Source organism: Epinephelus moara, chromosome 2 (genome assembly GCF_006386435.1).
Source record: "Epinephelus moara isolate mb chromosome 2, YSFRI_EMoa_1.0, whole genome shotgun sequence".
NCBI classification, from domain to species: domain Eukaryota; kingdom Metazoa; phylum Chordata; class Actinopteri; order Perciformes; family Serranidae; genus Epinephelus; species Epinephelus moara.
The window spans coordinates 1,095,371-1,113,746 of NC_065507.1; the positions used below are offsets into that span (position 1 = coordinate 1,095,371).

General features: G+C 44.9%; 1 protein-coding gene and 1 long non-coding RNA gene across 2 annotated transcripts in view; one reads left to right on the forward strand and one right to left on the reverse strand.

Annotated features, from left to right (window-relative positions):
* Positions 1–1,612: 1,612 nt before the first annotated feature.
* The window catches only part of LOC126400610 (scavenger receptor cysteine-rich type 1 protein M160-like), a 46,770-nt gene continuing 30,006 nt past the window's right edge, over positions 1,613–18,376 (reverse strand). Inside the window, exons 14-18 of the mRNA XM_050061465.1 lie at positions 11,008–11,138; positions 8,578–8,770; positions 5,090–5,380; positions 3,905–4,264; positions 1,613–1,635 (exon numbers count right to left, since the gene is read on the reverse strand). Coding sequence (XP_049917422.1) covers positions 1,613–1,635; positions 3,905–4,264; positions 5,090–5,380; positions 8,578–8,770; positions 11,008–11,138 — 998 coding nt within the window. The remainder of the gene's footprint in view (positions 1,636–3,904; positions 4,265–5,089; positions 5,381–8,577; positions 8,771–11,007; positions 11,139–18,376) is intronic.
* LOC126403535 (uncharacterized) lies at positions 6,500–6,961 on the forward strand. The gene is made up of 3 exons (XR_007571322.1): positions 6,500–6,575; positions 6,620–6,663; positions 6,708–6,961. It is a non-coding gene; the product is annotated as an uncharacterized LOC126403535 (long non-coding RNA).

Genomic DNA, 18,376 nt, shown 5'->3' on the forward strand with positions numbered 1-18,376 from the left:
ATATTGTACCAAAATGTTAAAATACCTGACGATGTTCAACCATGATTCTTTTTCGTAAATTTACTTTCAAAAATCTAACTTAATAACTTTACATTAAGTATGTAATGTGATGACACCCAAGCACAATTCTTTTCCTAAACCTGACCTACATAACTTTATTATATTAAGTACGTAACTTTACGTTTAGTACATAATGTGATGACACCTAACCATAATGCTTTTCCTAAACGTAACCTGTGTAACTTTGCGTTAAGTACGTAACTTCACGTTAGGTACATAACATTGACGATGCCCAGCTATGATTCTTTTTTTAAAACTAACCTACATTACTTTGCACTAAGTACATAACTTTATATTAAGTACAAAACTTTACATGAAGTACGTAACGTGACAGTGTCCAACACTGATTCTTTCCTAAGCCTAACCTACGTTACTTTACGTCAAGTATGTTACTATATTAAGTGCAAACTTTACGTGAAGTACATAACATGATGATGCCAACAATGATTCTTTTCCTAACCCTAACTTACGTTACTTTATGTTAAGTACGTAAGGTTATATAGATATGAATCTTTACATTAAGTACACACATGGCAGCGTCCAACAACGATTCTTTTCCAAGTAGTGCGGAACTTTATATTAAGTACAAACTTTAGGTTAAGCACATAACACGATGATGCCCAACAATGATTCTTTTCCTAAACCTCACTTATGTTACTTTTAGTTAAGTACATAACTTTATATTAAGTATGAAATTTTACGTCAAGTACATAACATGATTTAAGGTAACATGATGATGCCCAGATGATTTTCCTAAACCTAATCTATGTTACTCTACGTTAAGTACGTAATGTTGTATTAAGTATTAAACTTAACATTAAGTACATAACATGACGGTGCCCAACTATGATTCTTTTAAGTAACCTCATGTTAAGTACATAACTATAATTAAAGCACGTAACGGGATGGCGCTCAACTGCGATTCTTTGCGAACCTAACCTAAGTGGCAGGGGCGCTGAGTCGTGGGGCGCTAATTTGTTAAATGTCAAACATACAGTTGTGCATGTCTGTCAGATATCATAGGAACCATTGTATGAGGATATGTTAAATATTCAAAGAACGGCCGAGGCAAACAAAAAGGTACGCTCTATGTAACCAATAGGGTGGGAACCTACTAACAGCTGGGAACAAATTTTGGGGGAACTAAGTGCACCGCAGTGGAAGATAAAGGATTCAGGGCCAAATAAAGACATTTGAAAAATGGAAAAAATAAGTTGTCTTAACAATCATCGTTGGGTTCATTTGGATCAGGTCTCTCGTGTAATAATTAATTCATGAACTTTGGGTTCATGAATTAATTAATCACAAGTCCGTTTTCAGATCGGGTTCAAAATGAAGACCTCTGATTCTGACTTTTACAAAATATTTCTGGGTGCTGTGAGGCAGTGACGTGTTTGCAAACCCTCCGCAGTGTCTCCAGGAGAATGTTGCTTACTTCACTCTTAAAAAATTTCTCTTGAGTAAATCAGTTTTTCAGTTGAGCATCGGTGTTCGTTTGGCTTCTTCCTCACTGAATCAGTGCGGTTATAACACTTCAGTGTCCCTCTGTCTTTCAGATGTCTGTCCCCTGGTGGCCTGCAGAGACACAACAGCACAGTTACTGAATCATTCCTCTGGGTGAATATATGAGCCCAGAAGAAAATGTTAGCACTGTACGTTTCTGCAAATCACATATATTTGTTACATTAGTATGTTTTATATGCATCATATCAAGTTGCACCAAAACAGGGTTTTTCAAGGTGACGTAGGTCTGATGTACGTAAGTCAACTTTCTTATCTGGAGGAGAAGCACTTGGCAGACGACGTGAGACAGAGGCAAGATGGCTGCCAACTACACTTCCACTACATGACTTACTGACTAACTGTTTGGGCTCCCCTGGTCAAAATTTAGTTTACTGTGAGTAGTTCAGTCAGTAGAAGATGAACTGATCTCTGAAAGACGGGAAGTTAAAGATGAAACATTTCTTTACATTTCTGCAGTTTCAAAATAACAAAAAATGAAAAGCCAAACTTTGGGCACCCTGCATGGTCAGTGCTCAGTAGCGCCCCCTTTGGCAGGTACCACAGCTTCTAAACACTTTGTGTATCCAGCTCAGTCTCTCTCAGTTCTTGTTTGGAGGATTTTCACCCGTTCTTCCTGCAAAAGGCTTCTAGCTCTGTGAGATTCTTGGGCCGTCTTCATGCTCTGCTCTTTGAGCTCTATCCACAGATGTTTAATGATGTTTAGGTCGGGGGACTGTGAGGGGCGTGGCCAAACCTTCAGCTGGCTCCTCTTGAGGTCGTCCATTGTGGATCTGGAGGTGTGTTTAGGATCATTGTCCTGTTGTAGAAGCCATCCTCTCTTCATCTGCAGCTTTTTTACAGATGCTGTGATGTCTGGAATTTAACTGAATCCATTCTTCCCTCTACCTGTGAAATGTTCCCCGTGCCACTGGCTGCAACACAAGCCCAAAGCATCATCCATCCACCCCCGTGTTTAACAGTTTGTTCTCCAAACATACCTTTGCTCATTGTGTCCAGAAAGTTCTGTTTTACCTTCATCAGTCCACAGGACTTGTTTCCAAAAAGCATCAGGCTTGTTCAGATGTTCCTTTGCAAACTTGTGAGGCTGAATGTTGTGGTGAGGACACAGGAAAGGTTTTCTTCTGATGACTCTTCCATGAAGCTCATATTTGTCCAGGTGTGTCTGCACAGTAGAACAGTGCACCACCACTCCAGAGTCTGAGAAATCTTCCTGCAGGTCTTTTGCAGTCAAACAGAGGTTTTGATTTGCCTTTCTAACAATCCTACGAGCAGCTCTCTCAGAGAGTTTTCAGCTTGATCTCCACAGTTCCTGTTAACTGCCATTTCTTACTGACATGACCAACTGAGGAAACAGCTCCCTGAAAACACTTTGCTATCTTCTTCTAGTCTTCATCAGTTCCTTTAGTTTTCAGAGTGCTAGGCAGCTGTTTAGAGGAGCCCATGGCTGCTGACTGTTGGGACAAGCTTTCAGGAGTCAGAGTATTTATAAAGCTTTGAAATGAGCATCACCTGGCCTTTCCTAACGATGACTGTGAACAAGCCAGAGCCCTGACAAGCTCATTAAGCTCTGAGACCCTGGGAAAAGTTGTCTGAGAGCTCAGATGTCTTGGCGTGCCCAAACTTTTGCATGTTGCTCCTCTCAGTTTTTTTCTCTCTAAAATTGTACAAAACAAATATAATACACTGAAATGTTGAAAAGCATGTTTCATCTTTAACTTGATGCCTTTTGGAGATCAGTTCGTCTTCTACTTTTGCTTGTCTCTGTATGTTTACGCAACAAACAACATTGGTTGTTATTTATTGACACATATCCGTGTTTCCAGTGGTGATTGTGGCACCAAAGCCAGGTGTTTAAGCCAATACCTGGGGCCAGATGCATAAAACTCTATCAAAGTCAGAAATATGCAGACACATTCTTTTTGTCAGATACATGAGGCTGTGGTTTTGTTTTCTAAATTTCTGTGTGTGAACTGTACCTTGCAAGATGAATAAATGCCAGTAAAGAACAGCGTCAAACTCAGCAACAGGAGAACAAGAGCAAAGATGAAAATCGGTGGAAACGCTGAAACAGAAGAGTTGTAAGTTGTCCTCAACATTTTAAAACCATTAAACTACAAACTCTTTAACAGGAAGTTCAGCCGTTCTTTAAAAATAAAAGTAGCATGATCAACTGACAAAAATCAAGAAACTGTAAAAAACTCATGCTGAACCGATCATATTGTTGATATTGAACATTTTTACGTTCACACTAAACAGTGTCAGACTTTTGGTTTGTAAACCGAACCAGTGAACATTCAGTGAAACCAACATGAACATTTACCTCTTTGACTCAGCGTCACATTCTCCTCAGACACAGTGAGAGACAGCAGACGGCTCTCAGACGAGAAGTTTTGAGAAAAAACGTAGACGTGATAAACACAGATGTAGCTTCCTTGGTGGGCGGGCTCTGCAGCAGGAAACAGGAAGTGGGCAGAGTGATTGACAGCTGGCTGGGTGTAGTTGTAATTGTGTGTTGAGTTGGAGGAAGTGAAGCTGAGCAGGAAGGAGCCTCCTGGGAACTGTGGCTGGATGGAGCAGCTGATGGTGAAGTTGGAGCCGCTGAGCACCTGAAGCCCCTGCTGCTGGGCCTCGGAGACCCCGTCCATGGAGGACACAGATATGTTGGGCTGAACCAGCACATCTGTAAACAGAGCGGGATGATACTGTTGGCTGACACAATATGTCACAATAAAGCACAGAGGAAGGAAGAAACACGGTCCCTCAAGGTGTGTCCCGTTGGGCGAAGCTCAGTAGTCTGTGTTACCCGTTTTCCTCACTCACGTGCTGGCTTGGTTTGGTTTGATTTAACTCTACACATCAGTCCAGTGCAGCAGGGACTTGTGTCTCCATTACAACAGGGCTACCTGCTTGAAGGTCTGTCTTAAACTGATGACAAGTTTTTCTTGAGTGATGAAGTTTTAAAGCAGCGGGCTGATGTTGGAGGTGAGCTGTTTGCAGAGGTGCAGGAAGAGCCTGTTGTCTGCAGCTCTTCTTCACCTTCTTACTGTGGCTGTTTTTGATTTTACTCTTCCTCCCTGCCGAACTAGTAGAGTTGGTTTTATAATAGAAAAGCCACTAGCTGCTGCAGTTTTTGGCATGTGCTGGCTTAATTCTTTATCTCTGGAGGTTACAGCTTGGGTAAGACACTCAGTTCACGTGACCTCTCAGTTTTGTAAAAGTTGCGTGAATTCTGATGACTGTTCGGACTGGGGTCGTACTGCAAAAAAATCTGATCTGTATCCAACTAAAGACCACGTGGAAAAGTGGCCCAAATTAGATATAAAATAATCAGGTTTCATGTGATTTGTGCTGTTCACACTGCGTAAAAAAAATGACATGTCACCTGAGACCTTCAGGATGTCACTGTCCTGGATAAATTCACAGTTCAGTCCAATGGAAACCACTGAGAGAGGAAGGACTACACTGGAAACAGTATTGTCAGAGATTATATCACTGATGGACTTACCTGAGCAGGTGAGCACCCCAAAATAGAAACTGAACTGTGGTATTACACAGTCCCTCAGAGCATATCCAGAGCCAACACATCCAGAGTTCATCATCCATACAAGTCTGCCTGAGGACTCATTTCTCCGTCCCATAGAAACAGCTGAGCCACAGTTCAGTTCTCTGCAGAATAAAGCTGCTTCCCTCAGGGTCCACTCCTTATACGTATCATATACTGGTCTCCACTCATTCTGGTGTTTCATCTCCAGTGTTCCTGCACAGCGACTGGATCCTCCCACCAACCTGACAGGCTCTGAACAGAAACCAGAGAGTCGTCAGTAAAAGAACAAAGTGAGTGTGACAGAAATGAACCAAATCAAAGCTGCAGCTCCTCTTCTACCTGAGCAGGTGAGTCCAACAGCTTTGCCAGGTGAGCAGGTGTTTCTATCTGAGCCTGAGCTTCTACAGTCCAGGAGAGCAGACTCATGGCCTCCACACTGGAACTCTTTGGTCCACATTGGAGCCTCCACTTCTCCATAGAGCGCCCCCTGGAGGACTGAAGGAGCCCCACAGCCAAGCTCCCTGCAGACCACCTCTGCATCCTGCTGGTCAAAGTCAGCTTCACACACTGAGGACCACCTCTGGTTAGACTGGTTAGACTGGTTAGACTTCACCTCCAGTCTGCCTGAACACAGACTGATCCCATCCACCAGCCTGACAGAGTCTGGAGACAGAGAGAGAGATTGTGCAGATTCTTATGTTATGATTATGGTGAAAATTACAGGGCTCATCTCTACAATTGTCTTATTAGGTCTTAGTGTCACCAGTGACACCACTGACCATCACATCCTATTGCAGAGACTGGAAAATTTAACTGGCATCAAAGGAACCACACTAAGCTGTTTGGCGCTGGATTCATCAAACTATTCTCAGTTTGTACATGTTATAAACGATTCCTCCAAGTTATTCACAAAGTTTCACAGAGTTTCTGGCCTCAAGCACCACCGTAGGGAATCTTGATGTAATCTTTGATCACACTTTGTCCTCTAACTCCAAGAACAGACCTCAAGGACTGCTTTTTTCAACTGCCTTAGATTGCAAAAATCTGGCACATCCAGTCTCAAAAAGGTGCAGGAAAACTAGTTCAAGCATTTGTTAGTTCTAGGCTGGATTATTGAAATTTATTATTATCAGGTTGCTCCAATGAGTCTCTACAGACTCTCCAGCTGAATCCAGAATGCTGCAGCACGTGTACTGACTGGTTTTAGCTTCTCTGCACTGGCTTCACGTAAAATACAGAATTGAATTTAAAATCCTGGTGGCATGGTTGCACAGTGGTGATCATTGTCGCCTAACAGCAAGAGGGTTTAAACCGCGGGGTGGGGGGTTTCAAATCCTGGGGTGGGGGAGCCCTTCTGTGTGCAGTTTGCATGTTCTCCCTGTGTCAGCGTGGGTTTCCTCCAGGTGCTCCGACATGTTCTCCCTGTGTCAGCGTGGGTTTCCTCCAGGTGCTCCGACATGTTTTCCCTGTGTCAGCGTGGGTTTCCTCCAGGTGCTCCGACATGTTCTCCCTGTGTCAGCGTGGGTTTCCTCCAGGTGCTCCGACATGTTCTGCCCGTGTCAACGTGGGTTTCCTCCAGGTGCTCTGACATGTTCTCCCTGTGTCAGTGTGGGTTTCCTCCAGGTGCTCCGACATGTTCTCCCTGTGTCAGCGTGGGTTTCCTCCAGGTGCTCCGACATGTTCTCCCTGTGTCAGCGTGGGTTTCCTCCAGGTGCTCTGACATGTTCTCCCCGTGTCAGCGTGGGTTTCCTCCAGGTGCTCCGACATGTTCTCCCTGTGTCAGCGTGGGTTTCCTCCAGGTGCTCCGACATGTTCTCCCCGTGTCAGCGTGTGTTTTCTCCAGGTGCTCTGACATGTTTTCCCTGTGTCAGTGTGGGTTTCCTCCAGGTGCTCTGACATGTTCTCCCTTTGTTAGCGTGGGTTTCCTCCAGGTGCTCCCACATGTTCTCCCTGTGTCAGCGTGGGTTTCCTCCAGGTGCTCTGACATGTTCTCCCCGTGTCAGCGTGGGTTTCCTCCAGGTGCTCCACACTGTTCTTATACAAAGCTAGTTGAAAATCAGCAAAGTACCCTTTCAAAGAGCTGGCTTAAAACTTTCCTCTTTGATAAAGGTTATAGTTAGGGCTGGCTCAGGCTTGCCTTGAACCTTGCCTTGAAGTACTGTAATAATATAATGTCGGTCAAGTCTGACCACACAACATCTTTTGCATGTCTGTCTGTCCTGGAAGAGGGAGCCCTCATCAGTTGTGCTTCCTGACATTTCTGTACTATTCTACCTGTTAAAGATTTTTCTTGGGGTGCAAGGCTGGACGGACAGAGTGTGTCATATGTTGTACAGTTTGTAAAGCCCTCTGAGGTAAATTGTGATTCGTGATATTGGGATATATACTGTAAATAAACAACACTGAAGTGAGCTGAAGCACCTCCAAGTCTGCGGCCATGGTTCTCTGCCAGAAAACAGTGGATTGCCCCTCTGGGTTGGAAGAGAGTTACTGCCCCAAGTGAAGGAGTTAAAGTATCGCAGGGTCTTGATCACGAGTGAAGGTAAAATGGAGCGTGAGATGGATCAGCGGTTTGTGGCAGCTTGTGCAGTGGTGTGGGTGGGTTCCATTTACTGGTCCATCTATGTCCCAACCCTCATCTTTGGTCATGCTTTGGGTCCTGTGCGAAAGAACAAGATTGCGGATACAAGTGGCCAAAATGAGTTTCCTCCGTAGGGTGTCTCGGCTCAGCCTTAAAGATAGGGGGAGGGGCTCAGACATCCAGACGGAGCTCAGAGTGCAGCCGCTGCTCCTTTGTTTCAAAAGGAGCCAGTTCAGGCGGTTCAGGATGCATCCAAAGTATCTTCCATTGGAGGCGTTCCCTGTACATTCGAGTGGTAGGAGGCCCTGGGGCGGACCCAGAACACGCTGAAGAGATTATGTATCTCATCTGGCCTGGGAAAGTGGATGTGAATGAAAATGGATGGATGGATGAAGATACGTTGTTATACAATAATATGTAATTTCACTTTAGCAATAATGTAACTAACATTTACACCCATGATTACTGTCAGAGATGATATCACTGATAGACTTACTTGAGCAGGTGATCTCCCGGCTGGAGAAACCATAACCTTGCAGTACACAGTCCCTCAGAGCAGATCCAGAATCAATACAGTTATATTGGGTCTGCCATACAGTTCTGCCTCGGGACTCTCTTCTCACGTCTGTTGAAACAGCAGAGCCACAGTCCAGCTCTTTACAAATTTGTGCTGCTTCCCTCAGGCTCATGTTAGAGTCATATAATGGTCTCCACGCATTCTGGTGTTTCACCTCCAGTGTTCCTGCACAGCGACTGGATCCTCCCACCAACCTGACAGGCTCTGAACAGAAACCAGAGAGTCGTCAGTAAAAGAACAAAGTGAGTGTAACAGAAATGAACCAAATCAAAGCTGCAGCTCCTCTTCTACCTGAGCAGATGAGTCCAACAGCTTTGCCAGGTGAGCAGGTGTTTCTATCTGAGCCTGAGCTTCTACAGTCCAGGAGAGCAGACTCATGGCCTCCACACTGGAACTCTTTGGTCCACACTGGAGCCTCCACTTCTCCATAGAGCACCCCCTGGAGGACTGAAGGAGCCCCACAGCCAAGCTCCCTGCAGACCACCTCTGCATCCTGCTGGTCAAAGTCAGCTTCACACACTGAGGACCACCTCTGGTTAGACTGGTTAGACTTCACCTCCAGTCTGCCTGAACACAGACTGGTCCCATTCACCAGCCTGTCTGCCTGAACACAGACTGGTCCCATTCACCAGCCTGACAGAGTCTGGAGACAGACAGAGATAAAAAGGTCACACCAATCCACAAAGAAAACTCTTTTAGAAGTGTTTCTGACGTCTCGCAGAGAGAATGTCAGACTTATCAATCAACACGACTCATAGATCCCCCATGATTTTTTTAGGAGTCTGATTGTATTGTTTGTCCGTAGAGAAGAGTAATCTACTCAGCTGTTTGTGTCCTGAACTGAAGGCTCCCAGTGTCATGACTCACACTCTAGCTTCTTGCAGGTAGGTAGTTGTCAGGGCGGTGGTCTTGTGGTGGTATGAAATCAGTTCAATGTATTTTTTAAAAGTACACAAAATTCTTAATATGAATGAATTTATTTTCACTGTGAATCAGAAAATGTTTGGGGGGCCACCCAGCACCATTTCGAGGGCCAGATTTATCCTGTCGCATCAGTTTCAGGAGTCACTTTCTCACAGTTTTTCTTATGTCAAATCAAGAATCTAAGCTTTTAAACCTTTTATCTTTTGAACCAGGAACTCCAGTGCTTGGATAAAGTAACTCAGATTTCATAGTCTATGGCTGATTTCATTTACTGTACATATTTAATCAACATTTAGGCAAATTTGTGTATCCCAGGACGGATGCTCGTGTGGTTGACAGAGGAGCAGAGAGGACCGGCAAACTGCAGCCTCCGCAGCTTCACCTTACTCCCACCTGTGCGCACTTTAATGACGTCATATAATACTCCTCGTGGGGAGGCACTCATGTGACTGGCTGTAAAGGAGTGAGACATCTGATTGGCTGCAGACAATCCCGTCTTAGAAAAAATGCATTTGTGAATCGAGTCACGTCAGGAGAGTCTCAAAACTCCCACACACAAATGCAGGGAAGTTTACAAATTAAAAGCACTTTGTAAATGCAGGTTCAACAGTTCATATATCAATGTAACAACCTCCAAATATGTATTTGATGAAAATTGCAAATACTTTTACATGTGTACATCTGTGAATTTCAATTGCACATATTTAAAACAAGAAATATTTGTGTGTGCATCACAAATATGTTTATAAATCTTATTTTTTATATGTGGATTTTCTTTTACTTATATTTGGAATGAAACATATTTTTGTGTGCATTGAAAATGTGTTTGTGTTCTGAGTCATATATATATATATATATACAGCACGGCACTGTACACACAGTCAGTGGAGCGGAGCCTGTGTTGCGTTCAGGTGTTGTCGCGTAAATAACAAATTCCAGTACTTGGATAGGCCATAGCACAATAGCACAGCACTGCTGCTGCACGCCGGCATTTTTTTGTTTGAACCAACGCGTCAACGCAAATAATTCGCGTCAACGTATTTATGTAGTCGATGACGTCGACGACCTCGATGCATCGCCCAGTCCTAAACAAGACCACTTCATTAGGATGTCATTGCCCTGAATAACTTTACAGTTCAGTCCAATAACAACTACTAACTGTCACTGTGACAGAGGGAGGAACACATAAGACACATTACTGTCACAGATGATATTGCTAAGGGACTTACCTGAGCAGGTGATCACCAAGATGTTGGAAGAGGAACTTGGTGTTACATAGTCCTTCAGAGCATATCCAAAGGGGGCATGCTGAGATATCATCCAAACAGGTCTCTCTAAGGACTCATTGGACTCCTTTCTCCATTCTGCTGAAACAGCAGAGCCACAGTCCAGTTCTCTACAATATACAGCTGCATCCTTCAGGCTCCAGCCAAAGCCATGCACTGGTCTCCACTCCCCCTGTTTCACCTCCAGTGTTCCTGCACAGCGACTGGATCCTCCAAACAACCTGACAGGCTCTGAACAGAAACCAGAGAGTCATCAGTAAAAGAACAAAGTGAGTGTAACAGAAATGAACCAAATCAAAGCTGCAGCTCCTCTTCTACCTGAGCAGGTGAGTCCAACAGCTTTGCCAGGTGAGCAGGTGTTTCTATGTGAGCCTGAGCTTCTACAGGCCAGGAGAGCAGACTCATGGCCTCCACACTGGAACTCTTTGGTCCACATTGCAGCCTCCACTTCTCCATAGAGCGCCCCCTGGAGGACTGAAGGAGCCCCACAGCCAAGCTCCCTGCAGACCACCTCTGCATCCTGCTGGTCAAAGTCAGCTTCACACACTGAGGACCACCTCTGGTTAGACTGGTTAGACTGGTTAGACTTCACCTCCAGTCTGCCTGAACACAGACTGGTCCCATTCACCAGCCTGACAGAGTCTGGAGACAGAGAGAGAGTTCAGTCGAGAGCAGCAGTCGGCTTCATGTTAGCCTCAGAATTTATCTAGGAAACACAAGCACAGAAATAACCATCTGGACTCCCTTTTAATTCACTCCCATAATTGACCACCAAACCACGTAGTTCTCCCAGTTCTCTTTGTCTCTAATGGAACTGGTGTCATTGTGAGTAAACTGGTAGCACAGCTGTTTGAAATGGCATTTACCAAAGTCCTTATTTTTGCCTCATTAGGTCTGTCATGATAACTACTTCTTTGTTGGACAATGTATTGTCCCAGAAATAGTTGCACTATACTTGTCATTTTAAGAACATTTCATGCCACTGATGTAATGTTATTATAGCATTATAATGCAGTACACCCTTTCAAAGAGAAATGAGCTTTTAATTCTTAAAAAAAAATAATTAATGCTATTAATATATACGAGAGAATACATACTAGTTTAGTACCCTTTGTAACAGTTCAGCATCTCTGGTCACCTGCTCGCTTCTGCCTGCCCAGTCACCCAGCCCCCAGTCAGTAATTTTCCATTGACCCTGGTTTCCCATGCATCAGCATCAGTCATGCCCACCTCATCAAGGCAACTCAGTTCACCTGTTCCTCACAACTCACAGCCAGTACATACTACCCAACCTCACAGACAGCCTTTTCTAGATTGTTCTTCGCCACTCATGCAAGACTCTCCAGAACTTTTCCAGGAATGATTTCCCATTGCCGACCCTGCCTGCCTCTGACCTACCTGTCTTATCTGATTTCCAGTAAATGTACCAGCCTTCTGTCCCTGACAACAAGACCTGCTTCCACGTCCTTGGTTCCTGTTTGCCTGTGGCTACTTGACGTTACCATCCAACTATGACTCTACAGTGTGAGTGTTCTAGTCTGCTTACCTTTGGTTTCCTGTGGTTCAGAGACTTTCACTCAGTACGTTTCCACGCACAGTTAAGTCGAGCCACGTTTATAGCTCGACTAGGCCATTTAATTGGACTACTGTCCTTGTCCCTGTATGTGCGACTCCTCTACGATAGGTGGAGATATGCCCCCTTTCAGTTTGTTAGTATTGGACCTTTTTCCTGTTGACCTATTACGTCACAGACCAAAAAATGGACAAACAAGTTAGCTACNTCAGAGCGCCTCGGCCAGTTTGGGTCTGATTGACTGTATACATGCAGGAGTCACATGATCTGGGTGTGTTAGTCCCACTGTGACACATTCACTGCAGGACCATTTCAGTCCACGTTTCTAAATATTAGACTATTCTGCTGTATTTACATTATGACCAGAGTCTTTCTCAGTTGCAGTCTCTGAAAATAAGAAAATCACTTTCTTCAACTTGACCATGTTGTTTTGGCTCTCTAAGATCCCCACTATCATCAGAAACATGTAGGAGAAAACACAAGCAGCCCAAAGCTGACCAGTCACAGTTCTTGTTGTCTCCATGTGGTATCTCCATGGCCACCGTTGCTCTGATGTGTGGTTACGTTTTTTTAAGGAAGCGCACACCAGCTACAGTGGAACCCCATAACATGCAACACGCTTAAGGTGATGTTGAGGCACTGAGCTTCCAGGAACAAGACTGCTTCATTACCAATTAGGGTGTCATTTTCCTGGATAACAGTTCAGTCCAATGACAGAAGAAGGAACACACTGGAAACATCACTGCTACATTACTGATGATATCACTGATGGACTTACCTGAGCAGGTGACCTCCAGGACAGTGGAAGAGGGACGTGATGTTACACAGTCCCTTAGAGCAGATCCAGAGTGAACACATTCAGCAGTTATCGCCAACACAAGTCTGTAGAAGGACTCCTCTCTTTGTACAGAAACAGCAGAGCCACAGTCCAGTTCTTCACAAACTACTGCTGCTTCCCTCAGGCTCCAATCAAAACCATCCACCGGTCTCCACTCTTTCTGGTGTTTCACCTCCAGTGTTCCTGCACAGCGACTGGATCCTCCCACCAACCTGAGATGCTCTAAACAGAAACCAGAGAGTCGTCAGTAAAAGAACAAAGTGAGTGTAACAGAAATGAACCAAATCAAAGCTGCAGCTCTTCTTCTACCTGAGCAGGTGAGTCCAACAGCTTTGCCAGGTGAGCAGGTGTTTCTTGAGTCCAACAGCTTTGCCAGGTGAGCAGGTGTTTCTATGTGAGCCTGAGCTTCTACAGTCCAGGAGAGCAGACTCATGGCCTCCACACTGGAACTCTTTGGTCCACATTGGAGCCTCCACTTCTCCATAGAGCGCCCCCTGGAGGACTGAAGGAGCCCCACAGCCAAGCTCCCTGCAGACCACCTCTGCATCCTGCTGGTCAAAGTCAGCTTCACACACTGAGGACCACCTCTGGTTAGACTGGTTAGACTGGTTAGACTTCACCTCCAGTCTGCCTGAACACAGACCGGTCCCATTCACCAGCCTGACAGAGTCTGGAGACAGACAGAGAGAGCTCACAGTTCACTCTGAGACATCTGTCTCCAGCATCACATATACCTGCCCAGAAACTCACCTGGACCACCTTTCAGTTCACTCACATGTTCTGTATATGTAATGGATTAATAACAATTAGGGCTGTCATAATAATGCGTTAATTTCAATTAATCACAGAAAAAAATAACACTTCAAAAAGATTAATGCTGATTAATCATGTTCCGTGGTGCCACAGTGTCTTTGTCACATGATGGAGGCAGATGAGACGACGCTGCTCGGCCCCGTGAATGGAACATTTACATTTAACAAACACCCAGATGGAGCTGTTGATAGGAGCACTGCTCTCTGCAGGTTCTGCATGAGGGAATTTTCATATCATCGGAGAACTTCAGTCTGAAACATCACCTCAACACAAAGCATTTAGCAGCGAACCCAGAGGTCAGAGCTCCCACAGCCTCTGATGCTAACGCTAGCAGTCAGCCTCATCACGCCACACTGGACCAGGTGTTGAGACACAAACTGAGTCAGTCTACCTGTGACCGACTCACTGACTCCCTCACAGAATGGACTGCAGACCAGTTTGAGTGGTCGAGGACAGGGGGACAGCTGTGTCCAACATCCAGCCGCTTTACTACGACACATCTGACAACATTCATTTGAACTGAAATTTTTTAAATACTTTCACAGCCAAAGTTCATGCATACAATTAATTTAGATTAATCAATCACAGAGCATGTCATTAATTAGATAAATCATTTTAATTGCTTGACAGCCTGAGTGAAAATCCTATCTTGCCTAAAGCTGCTTTCACACCGCCACACAGTAACCACTCTGACAACTGCCAACCCGCAGGGGTTTTTTCCCAAAAAGCAAAGCATTTTTAAAATGCCTCCAGAGTCGATCAGCTATGACGCTGTTGCCATGGTCCCCAGCTGTGTTGCCAGGCAGGTGCTCCGGTGAACACTGGCAGAATTGCATGCTAGCTTGTAGCTGCATACTGTAACACCACATCAGAAATCACTGAGACTACCAAGGCTTTCTACATATTTGGGCGATTTACCAGTCATCTTAAGTTTGGTAGAAATGTTACCCTAGGCCCAGTTTTCCTTCTGGCTGTCCTCATAAGTTGCTAGCACTGTAATTCTGGGTTGTCAGACACTAACATTATCAGCTCCTCCATTTTGTCTTCTTTTAGATTCAGTCATGCCCTCTATTTGATCGGCTATAGCTAGGCAGCAACCACAAGTTCAACTCGGTGAACTCAGCCCAGCAGAGCAAAATGTGTGTGCTTGCATGTAGGTGGTAACCACTTCATACCCCAACTGTCTCATGCTCAGCCTTTGCCGCCTTGCTCTTGTTGACATAACAAGGTGGCGAAATACTGTGTGGCAGTGTGAAAGCCCCTTAAAGTAAAAATCAAACAAACTACAGTCATATTTTTCAGTATTTCATCTCCACTTTAAGGTGGTGTTGACGCACTGAGCTTCCAGAAACAAGACCACTTCTGTCACTTAGGTCGTTGTTCTGGAAACTTTACAGTTCAGTTGATTTACAGAGGAAGGAACACACTGAAAACATTACTGATGATATCACTGATGGACTTACCAGAGCAGGTGACCTCCAAGAAAGTGGAAGAGGAATATGATGTTACACAGTCCCTCAGAGCAGATCCAGAGTGAACACATTCAGATGTCATCGACCATGCAGGTCTTCTCGTGGACTCCAACCTCTGTTCTATAGAAACTGGAGAGCCACAGTCCAGGTCTCGACAAACTACTGCTGCTTCCTTCAGGCTCCAGTCATCACCATCCACCGGTCTCCACTCTCCCTGTTTCACCTCCAGTGTTCCTGCACAGCGACTGGATCCTCCCACCAACCTGACAGGCTCTGAACAGAAACCAGAGAGTCGTCAGTAAAAGAACAAAGTGAGTGTAACAGAAATGAACCAAATCAAAGCTGCAGCTCCTCTTCTACCTGAGCAGGTGAGTCCAACAGCTTTGCCAGGTGAGCAGGTGTTTCTATCTGAGCCTGAGCTTCTACAGTCCAGGAGAGCAGACTCATGGCCTCCACACTGGAACTCTTTGGTCCACACTGGAGCCTCCACTTCTCCATAGAGCGCCCCCTGGAGGACTGAAGGAGCCCCACAGCCAAGCTCCCTGCAGACCACCTCTGCATCCTGCTGGTCAAAGTCAGCTTCACACACTGAGGACCACCTCTGGTTAGACTGGTTAGACTGGTTAGACTGGTTAGACTTCACCTCCAGTCTGCCTGAACACAGACCGGTCCCATCCACCAGCCTGACAGAGTCTGGAGACAGAGAGAGAAATCATTGAGGTTGTTCCTTGTGATGAGGTCTTTGTTATGTTGTATGAAACACAATTATTTGATAATGTGTTACGATCAGAAATTAAGGTTTAAGAAAATAGGATCTATTGCAGAGGTTGGGCGAAGGAGATGGGGGAAGGATGTCCAGAGGTTTGGGGAACACCAGAGCACGACTGGGCCGGAGTGAAGCCGAGTGGGGGAGGAAGTTAGGTAAATGGGCTAGTTAGGTGGGCAGACAGACGAGACCGGCAGTCAGATGGGAATGCAGTGATCTGAGGGAGTGGCAGAACACAATACAAGGGAGTGTCAAACTTCTCAGGAAAAGTACTAAAAAGGCCTGAGAATTAGAGATGACCACAGTAGTTGAAATCTAACGATGAGTGAGGAGACAGGGTTTTTATACTGAGGAGATGATGAGCTGATGGACGGCAGGTGTGTAAGCTGAGGGAGGTGAGGAGAGCTCAAATGTCTTGGGGTGCCCAAACTTTTGCATGGTGCTCCTTTCCTTTTATTCACTCTAAAATTGTACAAGACAAAAATAATACACAGATCTTGCTTACAATGTTGAAAAGCACGTTTCATTTTTAACTTAATGCCTTTTGGAGATCAGTTCATCTTCTGCTTACTTAACTACTCACAGTGGACCTTTGCACACCACTGTATTTTACCGAGTGTTGGAGAGTTGTTTAAGATTTGCACAAAAAAAATCATATCGTACGGGAAATTGGTAACCTGGTATACCACCCTGCACTAGTTTGCAGATGGGGGTAGAGATGCATGCCCAAAGGAAAAGCCTACATTTCTTGTCTATAAGGAGAAACACACCTACTTTTAAATACTGTCAAAGACTTGGATTATCAGGAAGTATTTGGACATCCACAAGTTTCTCAACACTGACCACTTCGAGAAGGTGGTTGAAGGACTGAAAGAAGGAGACTGAGTTCGTACAGTCCAACAAGCCTGACACCGGTGGCAAACTTTGAAAAAATTCTGGCAACAGCAACAGCTCTTCCACTTTTCCATATTTTGACTTCATAAATGTCATGTCAGGGCACATTAATCAAGACATGCTGGGCTGCATGTAGATTTGATGTTAGTGGAATACTCATTTTCATGAAAGATATAAACAGCTTAGTAGGAATATTCTCTTTTTGGGAACATGGACATAAAACTGACTATTTTCTGCATGTGAAGGTAGTCACTGACACAGACTAAAGCACCTTTTATAGACCCTATTCAAGGCAGGAATGACACACTGTAATCCCGCCTCTCTGTTCTGTGTAAAATGTAGGAATGCGGAAGGAGGTGCTTTACTCCACCATGAAGCCGGCAGTGGGGGAGTAACAAAGCCAAATCAATGCCTGTGAAAAATGGGGGAGCCATCACACTAGAGATCGTGTCACACATCATGATTCTTTTGCTTCCAGAAAAGCGGCAAATGGAAGCAAAGCTGGGGTAATGGCGGATCTTTTTTACGGCAGTATTGCAAAATCTCCGTTTGAAAAGGGCAAGAGAGACAGACGGGAGTGCAGGAAACATAAGGAATGGAGAAACACCTCTCAAAGTCAACGATGAATCCTTAAATGGCTGAATTTCAAGGTGGCTACGACAGCGAATCCCGCCAAAGGACTGTTCCAGTGACAAGGATCCTTCGACTTTTTCTACAGAGGACTGAGTCCTTCCTTCAGAGATTTTTCAAGGATGCATGTGTGTATCCTCAGCAGGCATATTGCATGATTTGCTGGAATTGAAGGCAGGGCCTCTTCAGTGATGCACACCTAGGCACTCATTAGCCTGTTCCAATGTGTGTTCACCAAATGCTATGAGGGAGTCACGCCGAGTCTCTGTGGGACCCAACTTGGAAGGACCCGTCCTACAAGGAGGCATCCTTGACTTTGAGAAGCACTGACTGGGACACATAATGGAACTGTAACATTAATACTGATGACCTTCAATTCAAGAGAGACGCACCAATCTTCCAGGAACAAGACCACTTTTTCACCTTTTAGGATGTCATTGACCTCGATAACTTTACAGTTCAGTCCAATGAAAACCACTGACTGTCACTGATGGACTTACCTGAACAGGTGACCTCCACGACTTTGTAAGAGGAATATGGTCTTGCACAGTCATTAAGAGTAGATCCAGAGTGAACACATGCAGTCTTTATTGTACATGCAGGTCTTCTTGTGGACTCTCTTCTTGATGCTGTTGAAACAGCAGAGCCGCAGTTCAGCCGTCTACAAACTACTGCTGCTTCCTTCAGGCTCCAGTTATCACCATCCACCGGTCTCCACTTATCCTCACATGTTACCTCCAGTGTTCCTGCACAGCGACTGGATCCTCCCACCAACCTGACAGGCTCTGAACAGAAACCAGAGAGTCGTCAGTAAAAGAACAAAGTGAGTGTAACAGAAATGAACCAAATCAAAGCTGCAGCTCCTCTTCTACCTGAGCAGGTGAGTCCAACAGC